The 18,680-nt window shown below is 37.7% G+C and overlaps 1 protein-coding gene across 4 annotated transcripts in view; it reads left to right on the top strand.

Annotated features, from left to right (window-relative positions):
• The window catches only part of LOC106954082 (protein FAM184A-like), a 129,761-nt gene that overhangs the window by 106,106 nt on the left and 4,975 nt on the right, over positions 1 to 18,680 (top strand). For 2 of the 4 annotated variants that reach the window (XM_015043323.1, XM_015043324.1), the window contains exons 17-21: positions 6,176 to 6,360; positions 8,946 to 9,092; positions 13,755 to 13,872; positions 14,491 to 14,595; positions 17,216 to 17,463. In XM_015043323.1, the coding sequence (XP_014898809.1) occupies positions 6,176 to 6,360; positions 8,946 to 9,092; positions 13,755 to 13,872; positions 14,491 to 14,595; positions 17,216 to 17,463 (803 nt within the window). Of the gene's footprint in view, positions 1 to 6,175; positions 6,361 to 7,648; positions 7,908 to 8,945; positions 9,093 to 13,754; positions 13,873 to 14,490; positions 14,596 to 17,215; positions 17,464 to 18,680 lie in introns of those variants that run through there. The other 2 variants (XM_015043325.1, XM_015043327.1) reach the window with 2 other exon arrangements.

The following is an 18,680-nucleotide window of genomic DNA, read 5'->3' as shown; positions in this document are numbered from 1 at the left end:
AAAATTGTGAAAATCCATTAATAATAGTAATAAATTATATCATGTAATCGTGAATTTAAACTTTTTTTTAGTTAATTGATTGTTTTTATCTTTGGAAAAGTTTGAAAACTTCCCTTAAAATGCCTGAAAAGTCCTTGAATATTTCAGTGTTAGGATCGCAGAGTCCTGGTTTCTGCATGGAGCCTCTCAGAGACAAACGGAGGGAAAACTCATTCAGACCGTCAGTTTCACACGTCGTCCTGCTGACGGTTGTCTGACTCGGTTCAAAACCGTCGGTTTATTAAATCCCATGAAGTTCATAAACCTCCGTTGCCTCGGAGCAGCACCTGCCAACGGGAACTAAACAACGGTTCATTCTGATTCTCTTTGCTTCGGTTAAACGCTCGGCGCGTAGAAACCAGGATTTTCTGCTCAATGTTTCCTTTTCCTCAGGTTTCAACTGGATGAGTTTCATTGATTTGTTTATTTGGAGGAATATTGAACACAAATGGTTGGGCCTGTGAAGGACAAATGGACGTTTTTCCACCAATTTTTCTTTATCATTTGCTTTTATTTGCAGTAATCAGATATAAATCCACTGAAACATGAAATTACATGAATTATAATCTCTTCAAATGTCTCTCTGAACTCGAAATTTTTTAAAACAAGTTAAAAATGGCTTCTTCAGAAATCTCAATGTTTTACTCTTAATTTTTAATTAAATTGTTGCGTATTTTGGACAATTATTCTGTCTAAATGCTGTGCAGCTTGACGTATTTCCGCTCCCACTTTTTTTTGCTTTCGGATGTAACCATGGCAACGAGTTATTCAGGATCATATCCCCAGTCCAGCTTCAGTCAGAGGGTTGTTCAGACACGTAGCGAGACTGACTGCTACTGGAGATCCTTTCTTCCCACAGCTTCAACATCAACATTTGATTTTCCTTTGGAAAGGAAAAGAAGGAAGGAAAAAAGGTTTATTGATTGCCGAGGGGTGTTAAATATTAGTAATACAAATGTAATCGTAACTGATAAGAATTTATGAAATATACATAAAACTAAGAGTGATGTAAGTAACTTAAATATGACATGGAAATACAAGGATTTTTTTAAATACATTATTTTTCAGTTGAATTGAAAGGAATACCAAACATACAGCGGATCTCTACGTTAATGTTAGAAAGTCTAACTATAAATCCAGTTAAAACTTGTGACCATCTTCAGAGGCATTCTCCGTCTAATCTGAGTTTGAGGAAGTTTGCAAAGAAATCTGGTCAAAGTAATTTGTTTCTGTAAGATGTTTTAAAAAGCTGCGCCCCATCAATCATTTCCAATACTTTGCATTTCTCTGACATAAAGTCCCAATAAAACACCGTGAGGTTCTCAGCCGTAATGAGAAAACGGTTACCTTATCACTCGTCTCTGTAGCACAGAAACATTCTGCGACAGGACTTGTTTCCTGGGCCTGAAAATGTTTCTTTGAGGGAATATTTTCTGCCTCCAGAGGAGATTTGGAATAGAAAAGCGTCTGCGGTGTTTCGGGACGTCGCCCAGCAAGCGGCTCTGTTATCTCTCTGAAGCCAGAAGTCGCTGTTTGGTCGCTGCGGATTAAAACCGCTCCTTCCTTTCTGCTCTCACTTCCTCCGTCTGACTGCGACCCGCCGAGCTTTTAGAAATGTTTCAGGTCAGGAAACAGAAACTTTACGTTAAATGATCTGATCGCTGTACGCTCTGTTTTATTTCTACTCCTCTGCTCTAAAATAGACGATAAGGTTACGCTCAGAGCTGCTGCCGTCTTTTCTGTCATTACTAAACTTGTGGATTTATCCGTTTTAGTGGTAAAAGGAAAATAATCGACTTCAGGACAAGATATCAGTTTAACCCCAGCTGTACAAAAACACCACAGATTCCACAATATCACCTTTACTGAACAAACATGAAGCCAAAATGGAAAATATTTAATCACTTTTAGCAGGAATAACTCGGTTTATTTCGATTTGCACCACAGCGTTTCAATCACGTTGAGATCTGGACTTTGATTAGGCCATCAAAGCACTTTGATTCTATTTTGTTGTAGATTGACTTCTCTGTTTGGGATTATTCTTCACGGTTACAGAACGAACAGAAAAGTGAAGAAGAAGTTTAGGTTTTTAAAGAGGAGGAAAGTGTTTGGAACAAATAATCTGGCCTTTAGCAACTGAGCACAAATCATATAAATTGTCTTAAATTCAAGTTGAATTAGTTAAAATGTTTTAAAGTGAGGCTCAATCATCAGTAACGTTTCTGATTCTCTAATACATCAGATAAAACATTTTCTCCTTTTCAAGCCTCATTAAAGGAACAAATTTGTCTCTAATCGTAAACTTGGCTGGTCTGGTTTCTAGACTTACATGGCAGCTGCATTTATTTATTAAGTTTTACAAAAATAGATATAACCATGTCTATTTAACCTTGATTTATCTGGGGGAGGTTAAAATGGAGGTTTAAACGTGAAATAAGTCTACAAATTATGAAAACACTGGAACTGATTACTGCAGCTGCACTTTATATATTGAAATAAACATTTAATTTGAGCCGTTAAATCAGATAAAATGCCTGTTTTAAGTGAATTAATATTTTTTATCTGCTGTATTTCTTCACATTTCATCAGTGTTTGATAGAATTACTTTCTAAAACTTTTGACCAAGTGCCTTGTTGGAACTTCCTGGTGTTAATTTAATATTTTCACATAATATTCTCCCTGCATAACTTCTAGATCGTTCCTCTTTAGGTAAAAAAATAATTTTGATTTTGTTTCTGTTCAGCTGAATAAAGTTTTGGCTCATCCACATCGTTTAGTTTTTAGTCCATTGGGTTCCTGGTGACGTAATATTGAGCTAAAACGTGTCAAAACTCTGTTTAAAAAGATGTTGGTTCCCTTTAAAAGTGGAAAACATGTTGAAGTTTCGGACGCGTCACTCGGTGGTGACGTCCTGATAACGGACTCATTGTGTGGCCTCTGTGTGGGCGCCTCATTGAACCCACGCACCGTTCGTCCGCTGCCTCCTCTCCCAGCTGGGAGGAAAATCGCTGCTCATATTCTCTGTTTCACACCACAACAGAAACGTCTCGAGTCCCTGAGGAGCTGAGAAGGAAAAGAGAGCAGCTCAGCAGGTGGCCATGAGTAATTTCACCCACTGGTCATGTTTATATGCCGTCATCTGGCAGTTTGGAGCACCGTTGTCTTTTATGTTCAGAGGATTCAAAGCACTTCACCCAAAATCTTATTGTTATAATCTCATTTGCCTGGAAATAAGCAGCATATTTTAACCAACAAGCTTCAGGTTGAGATTTTTCAAAGAGACAATTAACATCAGATTCACCTGAAAACATTTAATTTAAGGGGTTGGTTTGATTGAAGATGCTTCAGGTTTTCTCTGATAATTAGATGTTTTTGTTTCCAAGGTTGATCATTGGAAAGCATCTCAGTGTTTTAAACTGCTCTTCAAATAAATTAGGGCTGAAACGATTAAATTGCTATGAATCACAATGAATCAGTTATTGAAATAATCGTCAACTAATCGATTAATCATCAGAATAGTTGATAGAATAAGGAACAAACTTCAAATATTCCTCTGACGTTTCTGCCCGTTTTATCACTAATTCCTGTTGTTCCTCCCTGGTTGCAGACGTTCTGTGTAAATTTGCTGATTCGAAGGATGGACTGGCATTCCTCACTTTATTGATTAAACCATTAATCACGATTAATCGATTATGGAAATAACTGTCAACTAATTTAGTAATCGTTAACTGGAGTATACAGACTCAATGAAAGGCCATTTGCTGAAAAACAGCACATTCAAAGCAGTACCGTATTTTCCTCACTAAGGAGCACCTAAAAACCTTAAATTTCCTCCAAAGCCGACAGTGTGCCTTATAATCCGGTGCGCCTTGTATATGGACCAATATTGAGCCACAACGGGTCTAGCAACTACGGTAAGCAGCCGCCGACTTCATTTTCGCCCATAGAAGAAGAAGCGCGCGGTGCATGCTGGGATAGTTGTCAGAACGCTGGTTTGTTAATAAAGTTTGACTGACCTATCTACCTACCGACCGTCTAGAATCAGGTCGTCTGCAGGTCATTTAGCACCACGTTCTCCACCAACATGCTGTGTGTGAACAGAGAAGGGTGGCCATTGATCGGCCACGCTCCGGCCCTGTCGCAGAAGGTTCTCCTCGCCGACCGGAGTCGGACTGTTTTATTGACATTCCCTTTAGTGGAGCTCCATCTAGTGGATGCATAACGTAACTCCAGCCTCTACTGTAGCGTCTATTCTATGTGCCTTATAATGCGGTGTGCCTTATATATGAAAAAAGTTTTAAAATAGGCCTTTCATTGTAGGTGCGCCTTATAGTGTGGAAAATACGGTAATTAATTTTGTTTATCCGATCACTCAATAATAGTCAGAATAGTCGATAGAATAATCGATCAATAAAATAATTGTTAGTTGCAGCACTAAAATGAATATTCCTCCAAAGTTTGTGCAATTTGTATTTCGATTTGCAAGGGACAGGGATGGAGAGGCATTTCTCAGCTTTAGATGAATCGCGTTAATCGTGATTGATTGTGGAGATAATCGTCAACTAATTTTAATAACTGATTAATCACTAACTCGAGTACAGACTCAACAAAATGCAGTTTTCTGAAAAAACAACAACACACTCAGAGTAATAATTAAGTTAAATACAAAATATAAAATATGTATGTTTTGCATTTAAGATAAAAAAAGAAAACTATGTTTAATATGTTTTAACCAAAACTCAAGTGGCATTTTATTAAACAAATAATAATAATAATAATAATAATAATAATAATAATTTAATGTGTTTCTAATATTGTATAAAAAAGGCTTAAACGGTAAAATGAAAAATCTTTGTTTTGTTATCTGATTAATCATCAGAAAGTTGATAAAATAATTACAGATCTAATCGTTAGCTGCAGCCTTAAATACACATTCCTCCTGTTTGTCCCTCTTTTATCTAAAATCCTCCCAGTTTCCACCATTTTTATGTGCATTTGTGAAGCCAAACGGTGGCCTGGCATTCCTTCGCTTTGGTTTTTATTATTGGGCAGCCAACATGTTCCTGAAACCTCTGATCCGGCTCCAGAGAGGATGTCAGGCCGGCGCCTGGATTCAGTCGCTGGCGTCTCTCCTCCTCCTCCTCCTCACTGGGATCCTTCTCCTCCATCTGTCTGTAAACCAGTTAACCCAGTAACGCTGCGGGTTCGGGTCAGGAAAGTGTTGCACCGTCCGTCCTCCCTGAGGGAAAACGTTCTGTCACAAAGCGATTCCTTCGACCCAAAGAGCCATTTTGCTCTCAGAAAAGCCAAAAAATTCATTTAGAGCCACAGATGCCTCAAGACTTTTTGAAATTTATTTTTTAAAGAATCAGCGTTTTATTTCTATTTTCAGGATTAAAGGAAAGATAAACATTAAAGCTGGGTTTAATTTTGATTGTTAATTTTCAGGTTTCATTAGTTGAACTTAAGTCAGAACTTTGACTAGGCCTTTCTAATACATTAATACACTTTGATATGAACCAACTTTTAGATGTTTCTCTGTTCATATTCAGCTGAATCTAATAATTAAACAATCAGCAGGATTCTGTACAGAGTTCATACAAATCCTTGAAAATTTTTTAATTTGATGCTTTCAAGGTTTGGAAAGTGCTTGATTTCTAAACTTCGTCTATTTTAGGTCAGTTAAAACCAGCTAAATTATTTCTGTTTATTAAATGCCACAAAACCTACAGAGATTTTCTTTATATATTGTGTTTAAGCATTTAATTTGAGCAAGAAGGTAATTTACCTTCAGTTTGTTTGGATTGTTTCAATGTAATGAATTTTTTTTTTTCCTAATTTGGTTTATATTTTATACATTAAAAACTTTGTTGACATTTTTAGATTTTTTTTGTTAAATTAATGTTATTGTAGTTTATTTTGTCCCTGCTGTTTATCACAAAACATCATTAATAACGGTAATACATGATGTGTTAAAATAGTGTCTTTTTTTACTCCATTTGTATTGTTTTCATCTGTAAAGTGATGCTAGAAAAGTTTGGAAACTTACCTTGAAAGTGCTTGAACATGGATGCGTCTCAAACCTTTAGAAGGAGCATGGCGCTGATGATCGGACTGAACTTTTCCCTGGTTCCAGGAGCGGGACCTGCTGAGCCGGATCTCTGAGCTGCAGGAGGAGGTTTCCCGGAGGAAGAGCCACATCGCTCAGCTGGACCACCAGATCCACACGCTCAATGAGAACATCAGCACCCTGACCAAGGAGCTGGAGCTGAAGGGCAAAGAGGTGCTGAAGATCCGCAGCGAAGCCAACCAGCAGATCCGGTACGACGAAACCCAAAAGATCGTTTTCCTCTGGCGTTCGCTGCCAGATCCAGTTACAGTTTGAGATGCCTTGAGTTTAGGCTTTTAAATCAAACTAAAATGAATTATTGGTGTTTTAGAGAGCTACGTTATCAATTAAAAGAGTGAAGCTCTGTGTAAAACATTTATTTAATGTAGACTGGAGTAACACTGCAACTTCAGTGTTTCAGTAAATCATGTTGAGAGAAAAGCTTTTAAAGATGTTAAAGGAACGTATTGTGCAAAATTCACATTTTGTTAATTTTTTTTCACATCCTCTTAAGTTGCTTCTAAAAACAGGCCAGAGCTTAAAGAAAACCATCCAGCTGCTTTTAATCAGTTAATGTTTCTTGGTGTCTGGAAAATGAGCCGTTTCAAAAACCTCCCAGTTCTTAAGTGACCTTCCATGTTACCTAGCAACCCCAGCCACGCCCAGCCCCGTTCCCTAGCACCCCCAGCCACACCCAGCCCCGTTACCTTGCAACTCCAGCCACACCCAGCCCCGTTACCTTGCAACCCCAGCCACGCCCAGCCCCGTTACCTTGCAACCCCAGCCACGCCCAGCCCCGTTATCTTGCAACCCCAGCCACACCCAGCCCCTTTACCTAGCAACCCCAGCCACGCCCAGCCCCGTTACCTAGCAACCCAAGCCACCTTCAGCCCCGTTACCTAGCAACCACAGCTGAGTTCCAGCACATTTGGCCAATTGGTTTTATGGCTGTGCGCACAGTGTGTACATTAAAAAGTGTTTTGTTGACATCCAGAAACTACTTGCTCTATTCTTGTTGGTTGTGTAGAAGGCTCCAATTCTGCTTTTCAAAGACGTACTGCGGTTTTAATAATTGCTCATCTGTTTGCAGCCATTTTTACGTGTAAATGTTGAGTTGGGGGGGCGTGGCTAGGCAGACTAAAATCTCATTATCTAAGAATAATTTTGTGCAAAAAGTATAATGGACATGTTTTGTTTAGGCCACAGACCTACCCTGCCCTGTTAAAGGAAGAATTACAGGTTTCCTTTAAATCCAGTAAGCAGTGAGTCTGTCTCCAACCTTTTGGTGCTAAATTTAAACTCCTCTGATTATATTTGATGACGCCTCGCTCTCCTCAGTAAATCATCAAATTGGGAATCTTGGTTATTTTGGGTGAAATCCTGATGTGCAGCCATGTTGCTCCCTGCGGCTCTGTGAATTTTTATTGCAGTTTTCTGCAGCTGATGCGCTGAAATCAGTCATCTTTATGTGTTTAAAGGTTCTTTGTTTTGTTTTTTCAGCCACCCTCCTGTTGCGCCGTTATTCGCCGTTAGTTCGCTGACAGGCCTCTTCTGTTACATAACGTCTGAATTGTGGTTAAAAATAGACTGATAAATAAAAAAAGAGGAAGAGGAAGATGTGCGCCCCTCAGGGAGAGTTGGCCAAGTCGGAGTGAGCGGCAGACTCCTTCATTATCCCTTCTTCTCCTTTTTTCATCAAACGACCCTCCATCAGCTCCTACCATCGTTTATTTGACGTAATAAATTATTTATCGTCACATTTACTGCTTTCATGTGGTGGATTTTTTTCCTCTTCATCTTAATTACAGCCATTGTTTGTTTTCATGCAGTTTGTTGTTTGAGTTATTTCCATGCATCGTGCGTCTCCTTTTTCCAATCTCACTCCCGCTTCCTCTGCAGAGCAATCAATTATGTTTTCTCCCGGGAGACGCACGCAGTCGCCGCGTCCTGATTGAGTCTTCAGGCGAAACGTCGGCCATTTGCAGATTAAAATGAAATCTGTTTCTTTATTTATTTTTCTGTCTGCGTCACCGCGCCGCAGAGCTGGATGGGATGAAAGGGGAGATTTGTTTCAGTTCTGCTCCGCTGGAAAACGGCGCAGAGCCTGATGAAGGCGGCCATGATGGCGATGAAGGCCATAACAAATTCTCATTGGTTCAGATCAAGAAAGAGAAATGAAGGATGGACATGATGTCATGCATCCGTCCGTCCGTCCGGAGCCAGTACTTTCCGATAAAAATGTCCTTAATGGAGTCACATATTTTTTGTCGTTCTACAATTTGAGTTGCATTTATGAAATTAATTATTTTAGATATTAGTTAAAATACAGGATAAAACATAATTAATTAAACCACATTTCCATTCATGTTTACTCTGATTATGTAGGAAACGGCTGCAGTGGGCAGCTTTGCCAAAAGATGGCGCCAGACTTAACGCCACACTCCTTTAAAATGCTGGCAAACATTAAAGTTTTCAGTCAGAAAGTGGGTAATTGTTTAAATGTTCAATCTGATTTTGTTTTCGAAGGAACTTTTTTATACTTTTAAAACAATTTTAAAATAAAACCTGCATAAGTTTTCCCAAATTCATCACCCAATTCTGAGCTTTTAGTGCTGAATTATTCATCTGTACTTGACATTTATGTTTTTCCAAGTAAGAAAACGACATGTTATCATCGTTTCTTTATAAACTGATTTTATGCAGCTCAGGTTCTGTGTGTGTAAACCAACCACTGACTCCCGCCTGCAGAGTTCAGCAGGTCGATGCTGCGATTCACTCAGCTCTTCCTCTTCCTCAGGGCTCATGAACAGGAGCTGACGAAGAGGCACGAGCGGGAGCTGACGGAGCTGAGCGCCGCCCACAGCAGGGAGACCCAGAACATGCTGTCGGACTTCAACAAAGCACAGGAGCTCCTCAAGGACAAGATCTCGGCTCTTCAGATTCTGTACGTACGCAGAACGAGTTCGACCTCGGTCGTTAGGGAGAATATCTGAGAGGGATTAAAAACTGGACTTTGTTTCGCAAGATGCCGAGCAAACTTTAGCTAGGACATTAATGAGACAAATTCAGTCAAAACATTTTGTTTAAATCAGATTTACTGAGAAATCTGGAAAACTCTGGAATTTAATGAAAGGATTTTTCAATTTTTACTGATTACATCGTCTGAAAACCGTTTCCATGCATCTGTTTGTCCAGTTTTTCTTCCTTCCAGCCATTTTTGTAGGTTTTATTTTTAAAGTCTGGCCTCTATTGACATTTTTCATAAATCATCTTTTATATTTTTACTGTAAAAATTGAATAAAAAGAACCGAGACTCTGGAGAATATTAAATATTTTTGATTTTGGCACATCAGTCTGAATGTCAGCAGAGATGGAAACTAATTTAGATCAAATGTGACCCAGATATATTTATCATGGAGAGAAATTATGAAGGTTGATATCATTTTAGTTAAAATGTATGTGTGTATATATATAGTTTCTGATGATCCAAGTGGTTTATATACTGATTTATTCCAGGGATATGAAGGTGACATCAGCCATTAGCTGAAGCCAGTTTTGTGTAGGAAAAAAAAGGCTGTCAGAGATAAAATGTTACAGGAGAGAAAACAATGGATGCTGGAAAAGAAACGCGGAGGAAGTGGAAGGTTTTTAGTTGCTGGCGGCGATGTCAACAGACCGAACCTGAGATTCATAAGAGTCAGAGTGAAAGTCAGAGGAAGATGGATGAGTGAAATAAACACTCTGCTGTTCTTAAAGGCAGCAGTCGCCCTCTTCATCAGAGCTGACCTCCTTTTCAGCCGGATTCTGGTGACAGCACAGCGCCACCTGCTGGTCTTTACAGAAAATACACTGCTCAAAAAAATAAAGGGAACACTCAAATAACACATCCTAGATCTGAATGAATGAAATATTCTCACTGAATACTTTGTTCTGTACAAAGTTGAATGTGCTGACAACAAAATCACACAAAAATCATCAATGGAAATCAAATTTATTAACCAATGGAGGCCTGGATTTGGAGCCACACACAAAATTAAAGTGAAATGTTCCCTTTACTTTTTTGAGCAGTATAGTTTAGTCTTTAATGTATTTCACCTTTTAATTTCCTATAAAAAGTTACATTTTCCAGCATTTGGTTTATGGTTAAAAGCTCCAGCTCTGTTAAAGTTAAAACAAAAACTTAACAATATTGTTTTTTTTGTTTTGTTTTGTTTTATTTTGCACAGGGGCAAAATAACTTTTATTAATTTAAAAACATAAGTATTTTTGTAGCTGCACTTTGAATTGCCTTGTTGCTGAAAAAGTGCTATAAAAATAAAACTACCTTACCTTTGCTACAATGAAATGTTATTGCACTTTAGGGAACAAAATGTTTGTTTTCTTATTTAAAAGAAGAATTGGATTGGTTTTTTTTTATCTTTTAATGTATTTCTAATCTTGTATAAACAATGCTTAAATGAAAAATCTACAGAATGTATCAATTTTCTTATCTGATTAATCGATTAATCAGTTAATCGTGAGAATAATCAACTAAAATTGTTAGTTGCAGCGTTAGTTAAATTTATGGCTTACTTTAAATCTCAACTGTTTTTATTCTTAATCTTTCTGACTTTAATTTAATTCCTGTTGATGCTTTTGTGTTTTTTGCTTGGGGGCAAATTCACTTTCACTAATTTAATTAAGAGCAGCACAAATCTATCTTAACGAATTGAGTCCGTCTGATCAATCACTGTAACGATTCAGCTGCTCCTTGTTCCTCCTGACAAACAGCCAGTCAGGCGGCTGCACTGATGGGATTTATGCATATTTTAAGGTCTCATCTTCCATTTGGGTCAGAAAACCTGCAGCCTTCACTAATCATCGACCGTTAATCACTGTGTGCACAAAAACAACCTTCTACGTAAATATTGATCCAGATTTTCACTGTAAGTTACAAACTAAATAAAAGTTTTCTACATTTCCTAAAGGTGTACATCCAGTAAAGTTTTTTTTATATATATTTTCATCTTTGAAATGATAAAAAAGGCTAAAGGAAGCCTGAGGCAACAGTTTGCAAGCCAAGGCCGACGGTTTGTAAACACTTTGAAGCCTCTGAGAGTTCAGCTCTGTTTCGCTCTTTGTTTCAGAAAACTCTCCTCCATTCTTGACTCGTCTTTAAAGTCTCTTCACAGGGTCGTTGCAGTTTTTTTCTGAGATTTCTTTTATGAAAACTTCTTTAAAAATGTATATTTCACATCAAAAACCAGATCCTCAGTTTGAGTCGTCTGGTGTCTCTCGCCTCTTGCCAGTTAATAGTTTGAAGTTGTTTGCTTTTATATCGACCTTCAGCTCATCTGCATCTTTGGTTCTGCTGTCTCTTGTCTTCCTCTTTACAATAATCTGTAGATTCATGTAAACTTCTTATTATTTTAATTATTTTAGGTATAGATTAATCTATCCATCGCACAATTAATCAATTATTCTCACAATTAATCAGATAAAACAAATGGATATTCTGGAGATTTTTCATTTAACTCTTTTGTACAATGTTAGAAATACATTAAAAGATTAAAATAAACTAAATAAATAAGAAAATAAGCATTTTATTCACTGAAATGCATTCCTTTAGCCTTTGCCTGATCAGTTTCACTAGATTAGTTGATTATTATTTCTATAATCGATTCTTCGTAATGAATCCGATTAATCGTTAAATCGAAAGCGAAGGAATGTGAGTCTATCCCTTGGATTCTCTCAGGTTCATAAAAATTGTGGAACCAGATTTTAAAAAGGCACAAACTGAGAAGAAACATTCATTTTACAATTGCAACTAATGGTTATTTTAGTAATTGATTATTCTATCGTATATTCTGGCGATTAATCGAGTAATCAATAAAAACATGGCGCATTCTATATATTTTTCTACTTAAGCGTTTTTTATATACTTTTTTGTAAAGTTTTGATTTGATTACTGCTGAATATGTTGTCCTTTCAGCAAATAGTCTTTTTTGAGTCTTTTTACTCTAGGAATGACTAATCGATTGCTAAATTAGTTGATGAATATTTCAACAATCAATTAATCGTTTCAGCTCTAACTTTAACCTGTTTTTGGCTAAATATTGCGTCTACACAGCAAACGTTAAGGCCTTGCAACAAAAGCTGCTGTACTGGTAGGAAATGTAAAAACACAACAACAGTTTTTCCTCCTGAAATTAATGTTTACCTCAAAGCGAGTTTCAATTCATCGACTGAAATCCTCTCTTGTTGTTTTCACTGACTCGTTTGAGGGCCGTGTTTCTTACCAGCGGCTCCTGCAGTGGATTTTCACCCTGCAGGATGTGTTGAAGAAAACCAGCTTGATGGTTTGCAAACAAACCGAAGCCTGAATAGGAAAAAGCATCATAATGCCTGGGATGGAGCGGACGTCCTGCCCGGTCGTGACCGAGGCTCCCCTGGTTCCTCAGGCTCAGGAAAGGATGCTTACATTGTTGCATTCATGTGCAAAATCGCTCCACATTGAACATTTGGCCTCAGTTTCTTTTTGCTCTTAGCAAATTCAGATTAAGTTCAAGCTGCTAGTAAAACACTTGGGCATGAATTCACTAAGATGAGCCAACAGCTATTTTCTCCCCGTTGTTTTCTGTTCTACTCACACAAGAAATGGCACCAATCATCTGCTGGTGGGAAAAACCTCATTGAGTCCTGCAGATGTGAGAATTTCTTCTTCTTCAGTGAAGGAAAATTCATCTCTGTTTTCCCACCTGAGAATGACAGAAACTTCCATCCTCTGATCATGTTGAAGTCTTCCTAATAACTGGAGACCAACATGCTTTGTGTCAGAAATGGCTTTAGAGATCATCTGCAGCAACAATGTTTCAGAAAATTTATCCAAATCCATCATCCACCGTTTGACTTTCCAGGACTGGTTTTACTTTTTTGGCCGATGTCAAAGTTACGGCTATGTATCAAGGGACAGGAATAGCAAATCTGCCTTTTGATTTTAATGTTGTATGAAGATATGAAAGATTAAGCAAATGCAACGGCTGTTGGTTGAACATTTAGGCTTATAATCCTCAGTTTGGTATTTTAGACATTGGAAAAGTTCTGTGACACAAGCAGAGACACAGAACATACATAGATCTGTACTTTAACTTGGAGATATCCAAAACTTCAAGATTATGTTTTTCATGCAGTGGCACTTTTGCTGGCTTTAAAGAGAACTTAGTATGCAAAAATTACATCCTGAAGCTTTTTATACTTCTGTTTGGGTCATAAAAACAGATCATGTGCTTAAAAAAAACACCCAACTGTTTTTTTTTTTTTTTGGGGCAGTAAGTTAATGTTTTTCAGTGACTGGAAAACGAGCCTCTTCAAAAACCTCCCAGTTATCAAGTCGCTATCCACAGTTACCTAGCAACCCCAGCAGAGTTCTGCCCGTCACCTAGCAACCCCAGCAGAGTTCCAGCATGTTTGGTCGACTGGTTTTACTGCTGTACAATGGCCACTAGAAAAGTGATGTGTTTTGTTGTTGACGTACCGACCAGAAATAACTTGCTGCATTCTTGTTGGTTGTGCAGGAGGCTCCACTTTCGCTTTTCAAAGACGAGCTGTCTTGTTTTGTTCTCCACAGTTTGGAGGGAACAGAGGAGAAGTTCAGGAACAGAGAGAGTCGACCTGAAGACCTGCAGGTCATCGCCGAGCTGAAGGAGATGGTCACCGAGAGAGAATCTCTGGTCAAGAAGCTGGTGGTAAGAAACCGAGAAAATGAAAAATTTTTGACTTTTATCTTTGCAAAAAGAAAATGTAGCTGTATCTCACCTAAATGTTTCATAATCATTCATATTACTTTATGTGAATGAGGGACCAGCTTCGGATTGAGACACGGTTTGGTTTTAGCACTTCTTTTGTGAGATATTTATAGACAAGTGAGACTTCTTACTGGTTTGTACAAATTTTCATGAGGCAAAATCCTTAGAGAACGTGTGTGTGTGTGTGTGTGTGTGTGTGTGTGTGTGTGTGTATTCTCCTACAGCAGCTGCAAAAAAAACTGTTTCAGCAGTTTAGAAACAGCAAACAGAATTTTGTCCAGTAATAAGTTTAAAAAATCTGAAAGTCAAATGCAAGAGGAATAAATAAATAACCAGATTCTTTGAAAGGTGAAAAGTTTAAACTGAAAGTGCCGGTTTGAAAAGTCAGCAGCTGTTTCTGCAGATTTTATGAATGCAGGAAAAGCTGCAGAGCCAACTCTGCGTCTCAGTTGGAAAACTTCGCATGGACAAACTTATTAGATGAAATGAAATGTCTGCTCTCCCCCTGCGAGTCTCTGCTGCTCCGCTGCCTGTCGGCTAACTCCGATTCTCCTCCAGGACGATAAGAAGTTCTACCAGCTGGAACTCGTCAACAGGGAGACAAACTTCAACAAAGTATTCAACGCCAGTCCAAACGTAGGAGTCATCAACCCTCTCATTAAGGTAGGTCCTGCCCCCCTGCTGTGACGCCAAACAAACGACGCCATGAAGCGTTTTATCTGCAGGTCAGGCAGCCAGAATGTTCAACGCTTTACACTCAAACATTTTCCACATCGCAACCACAAATTTTATTTTTAAAACCTAAAAAATGTGGCATGCATTTGTATTCAGGAAGAATTGCAGGAAGAAAGCCATAAGCCATAACTTCCAGCAGAACCAAAACATAAAAATATGAGCTACCATGGAGTAGCTTAGGCAGCTGACTGCGACTCAATCAGATTTTTTTGCAACTTTTTCACAAGTTTAATCTTTTCACCGCCAAAAAATCTGATTTAAGCCAATTATACAAATGTTATTAATCAGACACATAACCGATTGTTTTCAAAGCGTCATGTCATGTTTCATCCGACTTTTACGTTGTTCATCATCTTGTTGGACTTTAAAATCAATCCACAGACGATGGCGGCCATTATTCTGCAAACCGAGCGCTGATGTGTGACGTTGGCCTTCTTCTTCTTTTTCTTCTTCTTCCTCTTCTTTTTCTTCTTCTTCTTCTTTTTCTTACTCTTCTTTTTCTTCTTATTTTCTTTTTCTTCTTCTTCTTTTCCTTCTTCTTATTTTTATTTTTCTTCTTTCCTTCTTTTTCTTCTTCTTCCTCTTCTTCTTCTTTTCTTTCTTCCTCTTCTTCTTCCTCTTCTTTTTCTTCTTCTTCCTCTTCTTCTTCCTCTTCTTTTTCCTCTTCTTCTTCTTCTTCTGTGCATTCGAGTCGCTTTGGGGTCGTAAGAAATCTGTTGTCTCATTTCGTTAGTAACATGAACAACCTCGTAAGAATCCAGACCTGGCATGTGAACTCAGCATTAGTTTAAAACACACAGTGGTTCTGCAAAGCATAGGAATCGTTTCGTTTATTGTGATTAATTCCTTAAGAATTTTGATTCGTCATTCGTTTTCTCCACGGTTTATTCAAAATAAATTGAAAATAAAGCTACTCCTGAAATGGTGCATTAGAAATGGGAATGTTTTTCAGCAGTGTTTGTGTTTGTGGGGCTGTTTTTGCTGTGACACACAGTCATACTCTGACCTAACAGGATGTAATAAATAGTTCATATTCTTGTCATAATAATACCTGAAAATGTCATGATAAAACTTTAAGTCCAGCTCTACTGGCTCTGAATACAAATACATGTTACAATTTTTTATTTTATTCACAAATAAATTAGATTTAAAACTTTTTCATGACTTAAAACTGTTACAAGTTTTTTTTGGTAAACAGCTTGAAGACGGTTTAGTTTATTTAGACGTCGTTCACATGCAAGTATATCTTATAAAACATCAGAGAAAGATAAAAAGTTGCCACCTTTGAGTTTAAAATCTCCTGGACTTTTGGTTTTAATGTCAACAGCAGCACAAGTTTTATAACTTCCAGTGTTTGTTTTTTTGTCGTTGCGTGTATTTTTTCCGCTGTACGTTTTCTGTCCCTCCTTTTGTTCGTTTCGTTGTGTGCGACTCTTCGATCGCCCCTCCTAACCGCCTCTTGATTCCAGCTTTCCTTTGCTTTCCAAGCCATTTGCTGGAGCGAGATGTTTCCTGCTTTGACTCATCTCTTCATTCTGCTCAGAGCGACTGCTGCTTCCTCCAGACTGATCCATGCTGTCTGCTTCAATCACTATTTGTTAGGATCAAGTTAGCCGCTGCTCTTTCCTGTCGCTCATCGGCTGGATTTCTGCTGGGTTTCTGCTCCCTCCAGAGCGGGGATGTCCAAAAAGAGGTTAAATGGAGAAATCTGCTGCATGTTCCAATTTTTTTTTATCCAAGAAAAACGATTAATCGATTAATCGATAACTGAAATAATCGTTAGTTGCATCCAGAAACTTGGTAAAAGTTGTAAAATGTACCCATTTATGAAACTGGACTAAATAAGAACTAGAAAAAGAAAAACTCATATCGGGTTCTCCTAGAAAACATCGACAATGATCTGCAAATTATTTCTGCTCGAACGTTTTATTAAAATATTGTATATTCAGTTTTTTAAAATGGAATATTTTTACACAAAAAGTATACTCAGGAGTAGCACTACTCCAACAAGTAAAAGTAAAAAGTATATTCAAGAACTGAGTTACTGATCAAATCATCATTTCATATTTAAAAATTACATAATCATCTGGAGCAAAACATAAAGTTAAGTAGAATTTTTTTGTATTTTGAATACAAAACTGACAATAATTCATATAAGTAACAAAAAATAAAATTAGGCTAAATAAGATGTTTCCTAATCAGTTTCTTTTATTATAAAACTTATGAAACTTTAACAAAAACTGCAGCTGTTTGTCTGCGTCTGATGGATTTTTGGTTAAAACATGTTTGTTTTTCATTCAGTGAATCCAAACATTTTACTCCAGAAAAAATAAAAGGTAAAAATCCTTCTAAAAGTAAATGTAACTGAGTAAATGTTCCTAGCTCCTGCCCGGTTCTGCTCGTACCGCCACAGTTCATCCCTGACTGTAAAAGTTTGGACAGCCCTGCTCTGGACCTCCGTCTGGTTTCCCCCTCCCTCATCTGAATATTTTCCTCTGACGTTCCCGTTTTGACCCCGCTGCCCCTCCTGTTCTCTGTTTCTGTGTAGCAAAAGAAAAAGAGTGAGAAAGCAGCCAGCAGGTTGAGCAGCTCTCCTAATCTCAGGGCTCTGGAGGCGGCAGGTTTGGGTTTGGGTGTGGTAGGCACGGGGACCGGGCAGACCCCGCAGACCTCGCCCCCTCCACTGCCCAGCCGCCTAGAGCCCATCCCCAACCCCCCCCTCCACCACCTGGAGCTCAACTCCAACAAACCTCTAGCCCCGCCGACCCCTCCCACCGAACCCAAGAAGTTCATGAGGTGAGACTTTTCCCGCCGGCGGGCGGCGGCTCGGCAAGCGCTGACCGTCCGACGGAAACTTTCTGAGCCGGATCTCGCCTTTACTGTGAAAAAAAATCTGATTCTAGAATAAAGTATTTTGAGTATTTTTACACTTCTGTGCATTCAGACTGAGAATCTTTTTAAAAAGTTAGCATAGCTAAGAGCCTAAATGTTGCTGACCTCCATGTTCGGAGCAAACAGTTTGTTTAGTTTATTTAGCAGGTAAAAAATAAATAAAATGGCTTTTGCAGTTACAATTAGACAGAAAACTAAAAAACTTCAGAACAGTGTCAATTTGACATTTTTGGCCTCCATACCAATAAATATGGATTCCACTGAGTTGATTGGTGTTTTATTACGTGGATTTTTGAACCATTTTTTTACTTACTTTTGTATAAATACAATTAGTTCAAATGGACTAAATAGGAGTTTAATTATTTTCACCTGTAAGGTGAACAACATTTATTAATGAACTATTGTTTTATTAATGAACTATGGCTGTAAACTGACCTGAAAAGCGAGTAACTTTTGGCTACTGTTCTTAGCTTAGCATGCTAATACATGCTAATGAACGTTATCTGACATAACATTGTTTTTAGAAGTAAATTGGACAAAAACAACAAATCACATTTTTAAAATGTTATTTAATATAAATTTACTGATAGTTTAATGTAAACGCATTAAAGCATAATCAAAAATATAAAATTTTACTATTTTACTGAAAACAGCCTCAAGTTTCTGTCTGATGCATTATATTAACACATTTTCAATTCTAAAACTAAACATAATAGTTTTTAATTCTGTTTTATTTTTGATTTGTTGAAAATTGTCTGCGCTACTGTTGTGCTAACATGCTAACACTTTCGATGCTAGCATATTAGGTAATCTTTGCTAAAGTTTTTAGCATTAAAGTGAGAAAAAAACAACAAAATACCTGTCAAATTCTATATCAAACCCTTTCTGAAGTTTAGCTAGCTAATGCAGTTACTTATATTTAATAAGCTAAGTGAATGATTATTGTTTAGCGTGGCTAATGTTAGCATTAGCTATTTCGGCTGCATTAGCTTCCACATTTCACAAAATATCAAAACTTCATAACTAAAATTGCTTTAAAAAAATCACATAAAAGTTTCTTTATTGCAAAAAGGCAAAAATATTTAACAATTTTAAAACTTTCAGTTCAGTATTTGCTATTT

This window comes from Poecilia latipinna, unplaced genomic scaffold, assembly GCF_001443285.1.
Source record: "Poecilia latipinna isolate Pla-1442-1.1 unplaced genomic scaffold, P_latipinna-1.0 Scaffold625, whole genome shotgun sequence".
NCBI classification, from domain to species: domain Eukaryota; kingdom Metazoa; phylum Chordata; class Actinopteri; order Cyprinodontiformes; family Poeciliidae; genus Poecilia; species Poecilia latipinna.
This window is presented reverse-complemented; position numbering and strand designations above follow the sequence as displayed.